Genomic DNA, 19,244 nt, shown 5'->3' with positions numbered 1-19,244 from the left:
TAGTAGTCCCAGTAACGTCCACGTTCAATTACCATTTCACTGGTGCGCATTCTCCCTAAAAAAATGGAAAATGCATAAGTAAAGTAAATACAAACATAAGCACTAATCTTCGGGTAGAGTAAGAAGTATAAAAACATGAAAAATCAACTTAAGAAGCTTTAAATATCATCCACAAATCACAAGCCAGGGCAAATATTCATCAGAGAAATAAAATGAATGACAATATTGAGCTTAATCAAGTGTTTTCCTAATTCGTTAGGGTCCATTTATCAGTACGGGCAAATGTAACCTCATTGGAAAGGAAATAACCCATGATTACTATTGAGAATTACCATCTGAATAATACCGTAGATTTTAAAAACAACAAGCATTCTTGTACTGTAAGTGAATCTCTAAAGGACAGGGTGATGACACTTTTTCAACCTGGTGGAAGGTTATGAAGTCCATGGAAAGGTGAGTGTTTGTTACTTTGTTGTTTTTTAATTTGTTGAGTTAAGAACCTAAGAAAACCAAACAAACAGCAATTTGAACTTTAACATGTCAATCTGAATTATGATAGTTCATATATCAGCAATATCTTCTGCATAGAATTTTGTGCTTTTGATATCTATTACTAACTTCTATTAACAGTATAATGCCAGAGAAAGACTCCATCACTTTGGAGTCTCTCTCTGGCATTATATGGTTAATACATCTTTTGAAATGGGAAAAGTTCATTTCTAATTCTGGACTTGGAAAAAGTAAAACCTGACAAATAAAGTCAATTCTTTTTCCATTTCTATAGCCGAATGTTTTTTTCTTAATTATCATTCCCCTAAATCTTTCTATTGTGTAATGAATTGCAGCTTCTAATACACGTGCTGAAGTTCATAGTTCAGAAGAGAAAATTAAAATGCATTATAGTGACATAAAAATAGATTTAAGGACACTGTTTCTACTAAGGCAGTATCTGACTACAATATGACTGCTTTCATTAATATTAAATGAAATAAAATATATGGAATTAAAAACCTAAAAAAGATTCCGAATATCTATACAAGAAAGTTTGATTGGTTAAGGTGCAAATTTATCCCCAACAGATTTATAAATTTAACGCCAGTAAGTAAGTCATACCTCTAGAGACGCATCTGATTCTTCAAATGCATCAGCAAAATCTGATGGACTTCAAAGACAATACTATAAATGTAAAAACTTAAAGACATAACAAAACACTGCAATTTTGATAACCCAGTTATTTCAGCATCCTACCTCTATTGGAGTTTCGAGATCTTCAAACGCATCAGCAAAGTCTGATGGACTTTTCTTCAGAGTCTGGTCAGCAGGCAGCGTGTTGTCATTGTATGATGTCACAAACTTAAAGTCACTGGTTCTTGAACCTGTGGTCAGGTATGCATCATAATTGTAAGTGCTGCGTAAAGTTCCTGTGCCATCAACATCTGCGTAATTAGGAGGGAGATAACCACTGGGGATGGCAACTGCTCCATCAAACAACAGTCTGGGCTTTCTCCTGCGACAAAACCTCAAACCCAGGATGATGATGATGAAAGTCAGAAAAAATGTAGACATAGACACCAGCGCGATGATCAGATAAGAGGTCAGTTTGGAATTCTTCTCATCATAAGACAGATCTTTCAGTTCTGGCACCTCCGCCAAGTTATCAGAAATTAGTAAATACATGGAACAGGTGGCAGACAGAGAGGGCTGTCCGTTATCTTTCACTGCCACTACAAGGTTCTGTTTCATGCTGTCAGATTCAGAAATGTCTCGCTGTGTCCTGATCTCTCCGCTGTGGACACCAATGGTAAAAAGTCCCGGATCAGTGGATTTGAATATATGATAGGACAGCCAGGCGTTCTGTCCGGAGTCCGCATCCACCGCGATCACTTTGGACACCAGAGAGCCTCCGTGTGCAGCTTTGGGGACCAGCTCGGTCATGAAGGAGTTGCCCTCCAGGGAGGGATACAGGATCTGAGGAGAGTTGTCATTCACATCTGAGATGAACACACTCACGGTCACGTTGCTGCTGAGTGGAGGAGAACCGTTGTCTCTGGCCATCACGTGGACTTTAAAACTCCTGAACTGTTCATAATCAAACGACCTCACAGCATGGATCACACCCGTGTCTCCGTTCACAGACAGATAGGAGGACACCGGGGCACCGTTCACCTCACTAGCTAACAGAGAATAAACCACTGTACCGTTCTGTCTCCAGTCGGGGTCTCGAGCACTAACGGAACATAAAGTGGAGCCAGGTTTGTTATTCTCACTCACATATGCGCTGTACGACTGCTTATCAAACACAGGTGGGTTGTCGTTGATGTCAGCTACAGATAACTGAACACTTTTAGAAGAGGACAGTGGTGGAGAGCCCTCGTCAGTGGCAGTGATTGTAATGTTGTAATCAGACACTAGTTCACGGTCCAGTTTCCCTGTGGTCACCAGAGAATAATAGTTTTTAATAGAAGGAACCAACTTAAAGGGGACACCCTGCTGAATGGAGCAGCGGACCTGTCCATTATATTCAGAGTCTCTGTCCTGCACGTTAATGATGCCCACCTCTGTACCAGGTGGCACATTCTCAGGTATGGGATTTGACAGTGTCTTCAGGTATATAAATGGTGTATTATCATTTACATCAGTCACATCTATTAAAACTCTAGCATAAGATGTTAGTCCTAAACCATCTTTGGCTTTTACCCTCATTTCAAAAAAACTTCTTTCTTCATAGTCAATTACACCAGTTACTTTAATTTCTCCCGTTTTGGAATCAATGGAAAATACATTTATGTCGTTGTCAGACACATGGCCAAACTGATATGCTACATCTCCATTCACTCCTTCGTCTGCATCTGTGGCACTGACTTTAATCACTGTTGTATCTAAAGGAGAGTTTTCAGGCAGACTGGCTTTATAAACGGCCTGGCTGAACTCTGGGGCGTTATCATTAGCATCCAGCACAGTGACGTGTATGGCTACGGTACCGGATCTCTGAGGAGATCCACCGTCCAAAGCTGTGAGGAGTAAATTAATCTCCTTTTGTTTCTCTCGATCAAGTTTATTCTGTAGAACAAGTTCAACTCTATTGCTATCAACAGCCAGAATAAAGTTGTCGTTCTTATGTAGGCTGTATCTTTGCACATCATTTTGACCAATATCTGCGTCATGGGCCTCTTCAATTGAGAAGCGATTACCCTTCTCTGCTGACTCCCTTATTTCCATTCTTATCAAATTTTCGTTAAATTGCGGTGCATTGTCGTTCACATCTTGAATATGCAGACTTACATGGTGAAGCTCCAAAGGATTTTCTAACACCAGATCTACTTTTAGAACACAAGAAGGTTTCTTCCCGCAAAGGCTTTCCCTGTCAATTCTCTCCGATGTGATCAAATCTCCGGTTCTCATATTAATTTCACAGTACCTTTTCCGAGATCCTTCAAAATCAACACGGGCTTGTCGTGAAGCTAAGGTTCCAAAATTAACACTGAGGTCCTTCGCGACGTTTCCAATGACATAGTCTCGTTTCATTTCTTCTGGAATAGAGTAACTCAGGTCCCCATAAACCAGGCGCAGCGTTACAACAAACAAAGCAGACCGGAGAATCAGTCTTAACCCTGAAAATCCTTTGTCTCCCATCCTGATACAAAAACGTGACCGCAGTGCTTCTGATGCACTTTCCAGAGCAAAAACAACAACGTGATTCGTAAACGATTCAACAATCCAAAGTGTAATATCACGATGAAACACGGAGAAACATGTCTGCAAACGTAACTGGTTCTCAGGGAATTACAGTCGACATCTGTGTAGTAGCAGTGGGTGGAGTGGTGTGTGTGTCAGTGTGCTATCAGCCAACAGCGACACCACGAGTTGCCTTTTATCCTCACACTAGGTGATTAAATATGTTTGTCGATGTCTGAAAACACAAGTCATGTTCACTTATCGTTAAATAAACGTTGAATTGGTGTTTCAAAACACAAGCTAATTGAAAACACCAAAACTACGAGAAATCGCTAACTAAAAGAAAAAAAAATAGTGTTTCACGATTTACTGATGACAATTAACATCATAGCACTTGTGCATGAAGAACAGTAACAAGTACCTCCCCAGTAACCATTTTATAATCAGTTTGTAACTACAAACAATTAACGAGTGTATATAGTGGCAAACAAGAAATGTCTACACACATGTGATAAAATGTCATTCGTTTACCTCAGGCACATAACCTATACACAGGCTCATCATATAACACATCTTGTGTTCTTCGTTCACAGAACACAACTGAACTGAAGAGCATTTGATTTGCGGGCCGAACGTTCTAGATACAATTAAGCTAATGTTTCTTCATCGTTGTGAAAGGAAGAAGAAATGAAAAAACAAACTGTTTTATGTAGATATTGCTATTATTTTGAAGGTCACATAGATAAACCTGACAGAAAATTCTGTTAAGACTGTTTTACCTACGCTAATACCAGGTTAACAATCACTCAATGTAAAATGGTATACCTGACTACTTCATATTCAGAGCTGAGCTCGGCAAAAATAAAAAGAATTCAGTAAGTAACAACACGAATGTCTATTATAATTATTATCAATATTATTAATAATATCAATGGTCGCAGACAATTACTAGAAATGACGTCGATTTAAATGAAAGAGCACAACTATAGAGAGAGTGCGCGCGAGAGAGAGGGAAAGACAGGGAGACAGAGAGAGGGGGAGAGAGAGAACAATTACAGTGAGTGGGTCTCTGGGGCCCTGAGGAATATTTCAGCACCAAAGAAAGTTAATTTGAGATTTGGCAGGACCAACCACGCAAAGATACAAAATGTGTTTCTGCTATACGCGCAGCCACGTGCTCTTCAATAGTGTGAATTAGTTATTTTGATAAAAGCAAACAATTACAATAAGTTAACCATGGCATAAGTCCGCATTGTTTTATACTGTATAGTTTGCTAAAGAATGAGTTATTTCATTAAATCTTTTTGCCACAAGGACCCAGAAAAACATGTAACAACAATATACAAAATTACGAAAAATAGCACCCGCAAATAACAAACTAAGATGTAAGTTACACGATAAGTAAAGAAAAAAGAAAAATAGTCGAGATCAACATGCCGTAAGGTATTTCTGAATGAAAGTTTTCATCATATGATAAGCAATTCATGGTAAACGACAATACTACCTGTGCAAGATAAAGACATAAACAACGGTCTTACAAATATTTTTTTTAAAAAACAAAAAGAAACACAACAAAAAGTGTAGGAACCAGAGGAAAGATTTGTGAGTGTCTTACCTCAATAGATTGACCCAGAGTGTCAAATGGATCAGCAAAGTCTGATGGACTTTTCTTCAGAGTCTGGTCAGCAGGCAGCGTGTTGTCATTGTATGATGTCACAAACTTAAAGTCACTGGTTCTTGAACCTGTGGTCAGGTACGCGTCATAATTGTAAGTGCTGCGTAAAGTTCCTGTGCCATCAACATCTGCGTAATTAGGAGGGAGATAACCGCTGGGGATGGCAACTGCTCCGTCAAACAACAGTCTGGGCTTTCTCCTGCGACAAAACCTCAAACCCAGGATGATGATAATGAAAGTCAGAAAAAACGTGGACACAGACACCAGCGCGATGATCAGATAAGAGGTCAGTTTGGAATTGCTCTCATTATAAGACAGATCCTTCAGTTCTGGCACCTCAGCCAAGTTATCAGAAATTAGTAAATACATGGAACAGGTGGCAGACAGAGAGGGCTGTCCGTTATCTTTCACTGCCACTACAAGGTTCTGTTTCATGCTGTCAGATTCAGAAATGTCCCGCTGTGTCCTGATCTCTCCGCTGTGGACACCAATGGTAAAAAGTCCCGGATCAGTGGATTTGACTATTTGATAGGACAGCCAGGCGTTCTGTCCGGAGTCTGCGTCCACCGCGATCACTTTGGACACCAGAGACCCTCCGTGTGCAGCTTTGGGGACCAGCTCGGTCATGAAGGAGTTGCCCTCCGGGGAGGGGTACAGGATCTGAGGAGAGTTGTCATTCACATCTGAGATGAACACACTCACGGTCACGTTGCTGCTGAGGGGAGGAGAACCGTTGTCTCTGGCCATCACGTGGACTTTAAAACTCTTGAACTGTTCATAATCAAACGACCTCACAGAGTGGATCACACCCGTGTCTCCGTTCACAGACAGATAGGAGGACACCGGGGCACCGTTCACCTCACCAGCTAACAGAGAATAAACCACTGTACCGTTCTGTCTCCAGTCGGGGTCTCGAGCACTAACGGAACATAAAGTGGAGCCAGGTTTGTTATTCTCACTCACAGATGCGCTGTACGATTGTTCCTCAAACACAGGTGGGTTGTCGTTGATGTCAGCTACAGATAACTGAACACTTTTAGAAGAGGACAGAGGTGGAGAGCCCTCGTCAGTGGCAGTGATTGTAATGTTGTAATCAGACACTAGTTCGCGGTCTAGTTGTCCAGTGGTCACCAGAGAATAATAGTTTTTAATAGACGGAACTAACTTAAAGGGGACACCCTGCTGGATGGAGCAGCGGACCTGCCCGTTATTCTCAGAGTCTTTGTCCTGCACGTTAATGATTCCCACCTCTGTACCAGGTGGCACATTCTCGTGAATGGGATTTGACAGTGACTTCAGGTATATATCTGGCGAGTTGTCATTATTATCAATAACATCTATTATAACTTTGGCATAAGATGTTAACCCTAAACCATCTTTAGCCTGCACTTTCATTTCAAAAGAACTTTTTTCTTCATAGTCAATCAAACCACACACTTTAATTTCTCCAGTTTTAGGATTAATAGAGAAAACTTTATCATCGCTGTCAGATATATGACCGAAGTCATACGTTACATCTCCATTCACTCCTTCGTCTGCATCTGTGGCACTGACTTTAATCACTGGTGTATCTAAAGGACAGTTTTCAGGCAGACTGGCTTTATAAACGGCCTGGCTGAACACTGGGGCGTTATCATTAGCATCCAGCACAGTGACGTGTATGACTACGGTACCTGATCTCTGAGGAGATCCACCGTCCAAAGCTGTGATGAGTAAATTAATCTCCTTTTGCTTTTCTCGATCGAGTTTATTTTCCAGTACAAGATCGACGTTGTTGTTGTCAACTGATAAAATGAAATGGTTGTTCTTTTGTAAGATGTACCTTTGCACAGCATTTTGACCTATATCTGCGTCATGGGCCTGCTCTATTGGAAATCGACTTCCCCTTTCTGCTAACTCGCTTATTTCCATTTCAATTAAATGATCTTTGAATTGTGGAGAGTTGTCATTTATGTCTTGAATATGAAGACTAACAAGATGAAGCTCCAACGGATTTTCCAAAACTAGATCTGCTTTTAACACACAGGAAGGTTTCTTGCCACAAAGGTTCTCTCTGTCAATTCTGTCCATCGTAGTAAAATCCCCAGTACTAATGTTAATGTCGCAATACATTTTACGAAATCCTTCAAAATCAACACGGGCCTGTCGTGAAGAAAAACTTCCACGGTCAATACCGAGATCCTTAGCTATATTTCCAATAACGAAGTCGCGTTTCATCTCTTCGGCAAAAGAATAACTCAGATCCCCGCTTACGAGGCGCATCGTTACAATAAACGTAGCAAGGCAATAGATCGGGCCTGAAAATCCTTTGTCTCTCATTCTGAAATGAAACGTCTTCCGCTTGTTTATCTGGCTATTTAGAGCGAAACAACATATGTATCCCAAATCAGTCAGAAATCCAATAGTCCACACCAGTTTATACAGAACTATGTCCCAGGATTTAGCGTTTCTGATAAATGAAAAAAAAAACTGAATTCATGATGGGTGGAGTGCTGCATGTTCTTTTTCTTCCAGCCAACAGTGACACCATGTGTCTTTTTAACTTCACATCCGCGTTTGAATAAAACTTCAAGTCAAGAAAGAAAGAAAGAAAGAAAGAAAGAAAGAAAGAAAGAAAGAAAGAAAGAAAGAAAGAAAGAAAGAAAGAAAGAAATCGCATGAAGGTAGTGTTTACTCCTGTCGATACACTAAATTGGAATAGCGAATTATGTTCTCGGTATATTATAATGAAAATAAACTAAACAGTACATGAAATATCAGCAATTATAGCTACAGAATACAAATGACAAGGCTCAGAACCATGGACAGCGGCAGAGAAAATACTTAGACCGTTTTTATACAGAAAAGACAAATGCTGCAACAGTCGCACACACACACAGTTAGAAAAAAGCAATTGAAATGGCAATTTCAATCATTTATTTCCGATTTATAGCAACTACGTTCATTAAAATATAGATAAGCAACAAATCAGAAGTAGACATAGTCTTTTTGCGGAAAGTCGGTCCTTATACTAGAGTAGACATTATTAGAATGATGCATCGATGTACAAGTGTCATCTTACTGCTGATGGACGTGACTATAATTAAACACATTACATGCATTTTTGTACATTGACTCACAGCTTTATAACATATGCTCAACACCGTTCGGGAGGTCACGAGATAAACCTGAGGTCGTGTAACTTAAAACGGAAACGCACGCACGCGGTCGGACATCTATATGTGAACTTGGTGTTATGTTTGACTTTTTAAATGCTGAAGTGATGACACCACTTTGAACACAAACAACATGAAGCGTTGAAAGGGAAATCTCTTAATGGCTAAACTCCAGCTATTCATAACCATGAAGACAAGACAGTACCTTTATGAAATCTGCAACAATACACTGCGTTGTACAAGCTTCATATGGTATTTCTTTATCTGAGACAAAAAGCAAACAAAGTACTACTTGTCCAAGTATGGAACGCCAGGACTGACATAATAAATTAATTATACCATTAAATAATTGATTAAATGTGGCAGTAATTAATTACAATTGGAAATAATTAATTAAATAAATATTTTTGACACATTTAATTAATTAAATAATTATTGCCACATTTAATTAATTATTTAATAGTATAATTAATTTATTATGTCAGTCCTGGCGTTCCATATCCAAGCAGCAAAGGAAATATCAAAGTAAAGTACAAGTCAGTCAACACTGCACTTCTTTGAATTTGAAACTGAACTTCTTTCTTAATGTCATCCATGAGTTGTGGACTACAACAGTCTCACCGGGAACACACGACACCTATTCATTTTTACAGAGTCAGTGCTGCAAATGTTAGTAGCTAACCAGTATTAATGAGCTCGCTGGCATTTGACAACCACCTAACAAATCCGTATGTTTGTTGGTTTTAAGTTTCATGTTAGTGTAGTGGGTTAGATTTTGTAGAAGATGTTTTGTTCCTACATGGTGTCTGTGAACGCAGCGTGAACATTTAATGGTACCCTAGCGATCTAATCAGAGGTTAGCTATGAGGAGCAGCTGTGGCCTATTCACTGATTTAGCGTTTGGTACTCATTTCTCCCATATATGGTGACGATCACAGCCTGATCTTAACGTTGCAGATCAAATTCAGTCGAGTGGTTAGTAGGATCCTCGTATGAAGTCTGCAGTTTAGTTAATAATAGCGTGGACCAAGGATAACTGTTCTTTTCTCTTATTATAGGTACCCTGCTGCCATCTTGTTGAGTCTTGTTATTTCTCGTTGTTGTTTTCAGTGTCCTCTAGTGCCTTGTTTTGTTTTAACTTTGCTTTGTTTTATCATGTTTAATCTTGTCCTGTGCCGTTTGTGCCACACCGCACTTTGTTGGGGCCAAGCGTGGGTGCGCCTGATGCTGCATTTCTGTGGTATTTTAAAGGTTTTATATGTAGATGCATACACTCCTCTTCTGTTTATTTTTCACTGAGTAGTTCCCTATTTCTTGCTTGCTTTATCGGTTTATTTCACTATAGGTTTATTTCACTTTAGGTTTAGAGACGGACGCTTGCTGGGGGGCTAGGCACATTTGGTCAGGTTGCCTCTTATGCATGCGAGTGTAAACGCCGGGATACGATTATAAAGCGCCTTTAGTTGCAGTGACAACTGCAATGCGAGGTGACGAGTGAGTAACTGGTGGCAGTCCTTGGGCACTACTCCCTGTAGGTTGCCTCCCAAAGTGACCTGTATTTAACTATATTAATTGGCTTTTTGTTGAGCTGCTATTTTACTTGGAGCAACACAGTGAGTCTTGTAGTTTTAAGCCATGTCTGGTAGTGATGTTTTAGTTAAAGGTACAGTGGTATTGGAAGTCCTGCCACTAAATTTGCTGTTGTCTTTGTATCTCCACATTATTCAGATAATGCATTAAACAAACCTATTGACAATGACTTGCCACGCCTCTTCTTTGTCAATAACAAGCCCGTGTGTCTTTGTAACTGATAAAACCTTTGCACTGGTTAATGTGAAATTTCCTGGGGTGCAACTCCAACACCAGGTGGCGTTATCAGTTTAGTTACATTGTCAGTTTCCTTCTCTGGCGCCACAATGGGATAGAAATAAACATGTAGCGCTCACCATCCAACAGACTGTCAACACACCTTTGAGAACAACATTATAACATGCGGTAACACTAATGTATACCGAGGTACAATGTGGATGTACATGAGATGACAAAGAATTGAGCACAAGAAATGAGATTATCAATACTGACAGCAGGAAGTGATGAATATCTGACAGCTATTGTTTCGGTAGTTTAAAAAGTGATTTAGTCATTTTAATGCTACATTGATGATGATAATAATACCCATTAAACATAATTGTGATTTACGCACAGAACGTCCCTTCGACTGGTCACTTACTTCCCCGACTATCGCTACCGTGGGCGGCTAAACGTTTTGATTTGACGTCGGATGCACTTCCTGACGCAAGCCCGGGGTTTCCCCTCTGTGCCTCTTTAAAAATAGGAGGGATCCGTTCCTTAAACAACGAATGCGTTAACCACTTCACCACAAAATTAACACGGGGACTTTCGAAATTACATGAACTAATAAGTAAATCTTGAGTATAGGACCTTTGTTCGTCTTTCATGTGAAAGATCATTAACAGTACTGGTGACGCCATCAGTAAATCAGATGGTTTATGCGACAAAGTGTATCATCAATTTACTAATCATTACTTGTTAATTTAATGCCGTTGTTTATTTCGAGGTACTTTGCAGTGTTGTAAAAGCTGACCAGAAATCAGAGTGAAACTTGACTCGTCGTCAGAAGAGTCTAAAAAAATACACTGAAAGTTTCGGGTTGGAAATAAAAGGAAGTTGGTTACGTTCCAGTTTAATATTAATAGCTACGTTTCGCTATGAGCAACCCCCCAAGATTGACTTTGTTTGTAATATGATGAAAGGCGTTATTTTGAAAAAAATTTAAATTCATACACAAACACACAAAAAAATGCAAGAAAGGGGAGGTACTATAGGAAAGACCCTGTAAATAACAAGAAGCCTCAGGTTCTACTTATCAAAGACAATACTATAAATGTAAAAACTTAAAGACACAAAACACTGCAATTTTGATAACCCGGTTATTTCAGAATCCTACCTCTATTGAAGTATCGAGATCTTCAAATGGATCAGCAAAGTCTGATGGACTTTTCTTCAGAGTCTGGTCAGCAGGCAGCGTGTTGTCATTGTATGATGTCACAAACTTAAAGTCACTGGTTCTTGAACCTGTGGTCAGGTACGCGTCATAATTGTAAGTGCTGCGTAAAGTTCCTGTGCCATCAACATCTGCGTAATTAGGAGGGAGATAACCGCTGGGGATGGCCACTGCTCCGTCAAACAACAGTCTGGGCTTTCTCCTACGACAAAACCTCAAACCCAGGATGATGATGATAAAAGTCAGAAAAAACGTGGACACAGACACCAGCGCGATGATCAGATAAGAGGTCAGTTTGGAATTGCTCTCATTATAAGACAGATCCTTCAGTTCTGGCACCTCAGCCAAGTTATCAGAAATAAGTAAATACATGGAACAGGTGGCAGACAAAGAGGGCTGTCCGTTATCTTTCACTGCCACTGCAAGGTTCTGTTTCATGCTGTCAGATTCAGAAATGTCCCGCTGTGTCCTGATCTCTCCGCTGTGGACACCAATGGTAAAAAGTCCCGGATCTGTGGATTTGACTATTTGATAGGACAGCCAGGCGTTCTGTCCAGAGTCTGCGTCCACCGCGATCACTTTGGACACCAGAGAGCCTCCGTGTGCAGCTTTGGGGACCAGCTCGGTCATGAAGGAGTTGCCCTCCAGGGAGGGGTACAGGATCTGAGGAGAGTTGTCATTCACATCTGAGATGAACACACTCACGGTCACGTTGCTGCTGAGTGGAGGAGAACCGTTGTCTCTGGCCATCACGTGGACTTTGAAGCTCCTGAACTGTTCATAATCAAACGACCTCACAGCGTGGATCACACCCGTGTCTCCGTTCACAGACAGATAGGAGGACACCGGGGCACCGTTCACCTCACTAGCTAACAGAGAATAAACCACTGTACCGTTCTGTCTCCAGTCGGGGTCTCGAGCACTAACGGAACATAAAGTGGAGCCAGGTTTGTTATTCTCACTCACATATGCACTGTACGACTGCTTATCAAACACAGGTGGGTTGTCGTTGATATCAGCTACAGATAACTGAACACTTTTAGAAGAGGACAGAGGTGGAGAGCCCTCGTCAGTGGCAGTGATTGTAATGTTGTAATCAGACACTAGTTCGCGGTCCAATTGTCCTGTGGTCACCAGAGAATAATAGTTTTTAATAGACGGAACCAACTTAAAGGGGACACCCTGCTGGATCGAACAGTGGACCTGCCCGTTATTCCCAGCGTCTCTGTCCTGAACATTAATAATGCCCACCTCTGTACCAGGTGGCACGTTCTCCGGTGTGGGGTTAGACACTGAATTTAGATATATAACTGGTGCATTATCATTTACATCAGTCACATCTATTAACACTTTGGCGTAAGAAGTTAGACCTAAACCATCTTTCGCTTCTGCTCTCATTTCAAAAGAATTTCTGTCTTCAAAGTCAATCACAGCAGTTACTTTAATTTCTCCCGTTTTAGGATCAATGGAAAATACATTTATGTCGTCGTCAGACACGTGACTTAAGTCATACGTTACATCTCCGTTCACTCCTTCGTCTCCGTCTGTGGCACTGACTTTAATCACTGGTGTATCTAAAGGACAGTTTTCAGGCAGACTGGCTTTATAAACGGCCTGGCTGAACACTGGGGCGTTATCATTAGCATCCAGCACAGTGACGCGTATGACTACGGAACCGGATCTCTGAGGAGATCCACCGTCCAAAGCTGTGAGAAGTAAATTCATCACGCTTTGTTTCTCTCTATCAAGAGTATTTTCTAGTATGAGTTCAACCTTGTTGCTGTCAACAGCCAGAATAAAGTTGTCGTTCTTTTGAAGCTCGTACCTTTGCACAGCATTTTGACCTATATCTGCGTCACGGGCCTGCTCTATTGAGAAGCGGTTACCCTTAACTGCTGACTCGCTTATTTCCATCTCAATCAAATTCTTTTTGAATTTTGGCGAGTTGTCGTTCACGTCTTGTATATGAAGACTTACACGATGAAGCTCTAACGGATTTTCTAACACCAGATCCACTTGCACAACACATGAAGGTTTCTTGGCACAGAGGCTTTCTCTGTCGATTCTCTCCAATGTGATCAGATCCCCCGTTCTCATATTAATATCACAGTAACGCTTATGAGTGCCCTCAAAAGTAACACGAGCCTTCCGGGAAGATAAAGTCCTCAAATCAAAACCGAGATCCTTTGCTATATTTCCAATTGCTGAGTCTCGTTTAATCTCCTCGGGAAAGGAATAGCTCAGATTTCCACAAACGAGGTGCAGTGTTACAAAAATGGAAGAAATGCAGAAGATCGGGCCTAGCGCTGAAAATCCTTTGTCCCGCATCTTGACAAAAATCGACCGTCAATTTCAAAGAAAATGTACTGTGCAGCACAAAAAAGAAGGTCGGACCAAGACAACTAAATGTTCGGTTATCTGGTAACAATTTGCGACATCTCTATCCGGGATTTTACCAGATTATCCAGACACTTTACAACTGATTTCGATGCAATAGTGGGTGGAGTGGCGAGAGATTATTTTCTGTTAGACAAGGGCGACACCACGAGTTACTTTATCATCTTCACACCAGAACGTATTGAAATATTTTCGCAATTTAAATCCGGATTGTGGCAGCAATTCATCATATTTAAATTACCTGTGATTATCATCTTAAAACTTCCGTGTGATTTCTGCAATATAATAGACTAAGCACAGGATGAAGGTCTTCACTTCACAGGTATACCGTATGCCTGTCCGTGTAAACGAGATTTGGATTGTAACTTATACATATAATGCCTTTGCTTTTGCTAGGTAAAAGTTTGCATAAACCGTATTCCTAAACATTATTATTGCGAAATGTTTAAATCTCCAAAAGAGAGGGCCAACATAACTTTGAGTGTATAAACACTGTACATTTTTAACAGTAAAAGAACACATTGTCCTAAAGTGCGTCAGGGCATTTGGATGAGTTACAATACATTATACATTTTGTTACATATGAAAATAATTAATATAACAGAAATGCGTTCTGAATAACCGAGACACAAAAATACATTTTCCTACTGGGCTGCGCGAGAACACCAGAAGAGCCTTTCAGTGCCACACAGAGCTGTTTTTACATTTTATCTTGTTAGGGCCAACTGTTTCAAGAGTATGTAACAATAATAATAATAATAATAATAATAATAATAATTCGTCCATTCATAGTCATGAAACGAAAACCATGCCTGGGCTGACACAGAGACAATATCCCGTTTTTAATTACACTTCCTAAGACCTTACCATCGATTAAACGTGGCAAAGTCTTGTAAGAATGTTCCATCAGTCCAGAAGCCTCTTACTTGTGGCGTCTCCTTTTTGTGCTGGGGTGTGAAGTTAACCACAGTTAACCATTCCACCTCCCAGGCGAGCATGATACAACAGAAGAGGTATGTATCGCGCTCTTCTCAATATTGGTAGTTTTGGACATAAACTATTCTCTGCCTCGAACTGTTTGCAAGGTAGAAATTGCTGGCATGTTGTGTCATCTGTTGCTGCTGGGTTGGGAAGCGCTCCTCTCCTGTCTAGGTGGAGTAGTTCAGTGGGCCTGGTATGTATTAGCTAACCTGTCCTCTGGGTTCGGCTTTGCATTTAAATTGCCGATTTATTAAATGTAATATGTCACTTTTCATATATGAAAGCTGCTGCCTCTCTTCAGGATAACTCGCTGTTGTGTTTCTCCGTTTTGTACTTCTCTTTGGTTCTCGTTTATGCTGCTTTATTTCTTTTTTTGTTATGTTATGATTTGTTCACTGGCATTGTTTGCGTCAGCGGTGCTTCGCTCATCGCTCTGCCACTTCAGCTGCGACCGTGTTCGACATCCTAATTGAGACCTTAATTATTTTAATTTATGTAAGTTTCTGTACATGTCTGATGTAAGGTTAATGTTGCAATTATATTTATTTCACCAAGAATCGTTTAATTTATTTCGCTAGAACTGTTGTTACGTTAATGTAGCCTATTATAGGATTCCTTGGTGTAAAGTTACATTAAAGCATTAACGCCACCCACATGGTTGAATGTATAGAAATTTAAAAACTAGCTTTGTTTTGTTTTGGTTTGTGTGTGGTGGTGGTGGTGGTGGGGGGGGGGGGGGGGGGGGGGGGGGGGGGGGGGGGGTATTGCTTTGTCTTAGAATACTAAGGTTGCATTTCCGAATTTCGGAACCTTGTCTCCTGCCACATCTTTAGTGGAACGAACCTGTGCGCCTTACTGGTACTTTTAGTTATTTCGTTGAGTGAAATTCCCGAGCTATTGTGGGAATAGTGAATTTAAGGGGCAAACACTAAATACACTGTTTCATACCCTCGTGTTGCGACAAACAACTTCGATTGACCGTGTAACGATGCCTCTTAGATTGTAATTAGTGAAAGAACAATGTAGCCAGAGAAATATTAAAGACGTTTAACTTAAATGGAAAGGTTCTGAGCATCCCTACCTCATCAAAAGCCTCCACAACTTCAAACGGATCAGCAAAGTCTGATGGACTTTTCTTCAGAGTCTGGTCAGCAGGCAGCGTGTTGTCATTATACGATGTCACAAACTTAAAGTCACTGGTTCTAGAACCTGTGGTCAGGTACGCGTCATAGTTGTAAGTGCTGCGTAAAGTTCCTGTGCCATCAACATCTGCGTAATTAGGAGGGAGATAACCGCTGGGGATGGCAACTGCTCCGTCAAATAACAGTCTGGGCTTTCTCCTGCGACAAAACCTCAAACCCAGGATGAGGATAATGAAAGTCAGAAAAAATGTGGACACAGACACCAGCGCGATGATCAGATAAGAGGTCAGTTTGGAATTGCTCTCATTATAAGACAGATCCTTCAGTTCTGGCACCTCAGCCAAGTTATCAGAAATAAGTAAATACATGGAACAGGTGGCAGACAGAGAGGGCTGTCCGTTATCTTTCACTGCCACTACAAGGTTCTGTTTCATGCTGTCAGATTCAGAAATGTCCCGCTGTGTCCTGATCTCTCCGCTGTGGACACCAATGGTAAAAAGTCCCGGATCAGTGGATTTGACTATTTGATAGGACAGCCAGGCGTTCTGTCCGGAGTCTGCGTCCACCGCGATCACTTTGGACACCAGAGACCCTCCGTGTGCAGCTTTGGGGACCAGCTCGGTCATGAAGGAATTGCCCTCTGGGGAGGGGTACAGGATCTGAGGAGAGTTGTCATTCACATCTGAGATGAACACACTCACGGTCACGTTGCTGCTGAGAGGAGGAGAACCATTGTCTCTGGCCATCACGTGGACTTTGAAGCTCCTGAACTGTTCATAATCAAACGACCTCACAGCATGGATCACACCCGTGTCTCCGTTCACAGACAGATAGGAGGACACCGGGGCACCGTTCACCTCACCAGCTAACAGAGAATAAACCACTGTACCGTTCTGTCTCCAGTCGGGGTCTCGAGCACTAACGGAACATAAAGTGGAGCCAGGTTTATTATTCTCACTCACATATGCACTGTACGACTGCTCATCAAACACAGGTGAGTTGTCGTTGATATCTGCTACAGATAACTGAACACTTTTAGAAGAGGACAGAGGTGGAGAGCCCTCGTCAGTGGCAGTGATTGTAATGTTGTAATCAGACACTAGTTCACGGTCCAGTTGTCCTGTGGTCACCAGAGAATAATAGTTTTTAATAGAAGGAACCAACTTAAAGGGGACACCCTGCTGGATCGAACAGTGGACCTGCCCGTTATTCCCGGAGTCTCTGTCCTGCACATTAATAATGCCCACCTCTGTACCAGGTGGCACGTTCTCCGGTGTGGGGTTAGTGAGTGATTTTACAAATATCCCTGGTGCATTATCATTTACATCAGTCACATCTATTAACACTTTGGCGTAAGAAGTTAGACCTAAACCATCTTTCGCTTCTGCTCTCATTTCAAAAGAATTTCTGTCTTCAAAGTCAATCACAGCAGTTACTTTAATTTCTCCCGTTTTAGGATCAATTGAAAATACATTTATGTCGTCGTCAGACACCTGACTTAAGTCATACGTTACATCTCCGTTCAGTCTTTCGTCTGCGTCTGTCGCACTGACTTTAATCACTGTTGTATCTAAAGGACAGTTTTCAGGCAGACTGGCTTTATAAACGGCCTGGCTGAACACTGGGGCGTTATCATTGGCATCCAGCACAGTGACGCGTATGACTACGGAACCGGATCTCTGAGGAGATCCACCGTCCAAAGCTGTGAGAAGTAAATTCATCTCGCTTTGTTTCTCTCTATCAAGAGTGTTTTCCAGTACGAGTTCAACCTTGTTGCTGTCAACAGCCAGAATAAAGTTGTCGTTCTTTTGAAGCTCGTACCTTTGCACAGCATTTTGACCTATATCTGCGTCACGGGCCTGCTCTATTGAGAAGCGGTTACCTCTGTCTGCCGACTCGCGTATTTCCATCTCAATCAAATTCTTTTTGAATTTTGGCGAGTTGTCGTTCACGTCTTGTATATGAAGACTTACACGATGAAGCTCTAACGGATTTTCTAACACCAGATCCACTTGCACAACACATGAAGGTTTCTTGGCACAAAGGCTTTCTCTGTCGATTCTCTCCGGTGTGATCAGATCCCCCGTTCTCAGATTAATATTACAGTAGCTTTTACGAGATCCCTCAAAATCAACACGAGCTTTCCGGGAAGATAAAGTCATCAGATCAAAACCGAGATCCTTGGCTATATTTCCAATCACGGAGTCTCGTTTCATCTCCTCGGGAAAAGAATAGCTCAGATCTCCGTAAGCGAGCTGCAGTGTTACAACAAAGCAAGCAAAGCAGAAGATCGGGTCTACCGCCGGAAATCTTTTGCCGTCTGCCATCATGGGACAAAAGACCCGTAAGAAGGAGAAGAAATTGCTGTGTACAAAAACAAAGTATTATTCCAAAAAACATTAAAGATTTCTTAAAGGATGGAAACAAAATAGAATTCGTGCAACGAGCGGATTCCTCTGAACAACTATAACTGATATTTATGCAGTAATAGTGGGTGGAGATGTGCTGCTTTTGTGCTAGCCCACAGCGGCACCAAGAGTTGTTTCTATCTAGTTACACTTACATGTCATCGTATCAAGAGTCTCTAAACCCATATTTATTTATCATACGAAAAACAAATCTCCCTCGGAATGCTATTTTATCATTGATGAGCATCGCATACATTATGGTGTCAAATATTAAGTTTTAATTATGGCGCAAAACTAAACGTTTCAGCACCACGGTTACAGCTCTCTCTATTCTGTAGGTTTGACTGATTACAGATCCGGAGACAATCATGTGCAAAATGTGCTCACTTTGAATCATTTTGTTACAAGTGTTAACTCTTGAGAAATCTATGAAATCATATTGTGTTCCTGAAATGTAATCTAGGTAATATATTTATAGTAAAAATCTTCTGGTAAAAGATATGTATGATGTGCTTAAGGAATTCTACTTTTCCATTTCCATTTTTTAATAAAGTGTTCACATGACTTGATTGAATGAACATTTAAAATATTAAACGATTATTACTACAAGCAGGAACAGCAAAGGACTTGCGTAATAGAACCGAGTGGAAGTAGTAATATCAGAGATAAAAACACGTTTAGAAGAAGAAAAAAAAATGTGCCTAGTTGTTTCAGGACCATGGACAGAGACAGCAGCGTGCTGAGTAGCAAGTAGCACTGGCAGCCACTGACACTATAAAAATATCA

General features: G+C 41.0%; 1 protein-coding gene and 1 pseudogene across 2 annotated transcripts; both read right to left on the bottom strand.

Moving 5' to 3' along the window:
- Window positions 1–1,236: 1,236 nt before the first annotated feature.
- On the bottom strand, window positions 1,237–7,612 carry LOC308408796 (uncharacterized protein; the record flags this gene model as incomplete). Its single annotated transcript, XM_080901204.1, has 3 exons — window positions 1,237–3,634; window positions 4,501–4,526; window positions 5,291–7,612. The coding sequence occupies 3 exons, from the start codon at window positions 7,610–7,612 to the stop codon at window positions 1,237–1,239; spliced, it is 4,746 nt and encodes a 1,581-aa protein (XP_080757330.1).
- Window positions 7,613–11,461: 3,849 nt separating this feature from the next.
- LOC308408795 (protocadherin gamma-A11-like) lies at window positions 11,462–18,377 on the bottom strand (annotated as a pseudogene). The gene is made up of 2 exons: window positions 17,811–18,377; window positions 11,462–13,310 (listed from the first exon to the last, which is right to left on the bottom strand). The product of its transcript is annotated as a protocadherin gamma-A11-like (transcript).
- Window positions 18,378–19,244: the final 867 nt, after the last annotated feature.

The sequence above is a fragment of the Rhamphochromis sp. 'chilingali' genome (assembly GCF_963969265.1).
Source record: "Rhamphochromis sp. 'chilingali' genome assembly, chromosome: 13".
Taxonomy (NCBI): Eukaryota; Metazoa; Chordata; class Actinopteri; order Cichliformes; family Cichlidae; genus Rhamphochromis; species Rhamphochromis sp. 'chilingali'.
Note: the sequence above shows the minus strand (reverse complement) of the source record. Positions and strands in the feature narration are given on the sequence as shown.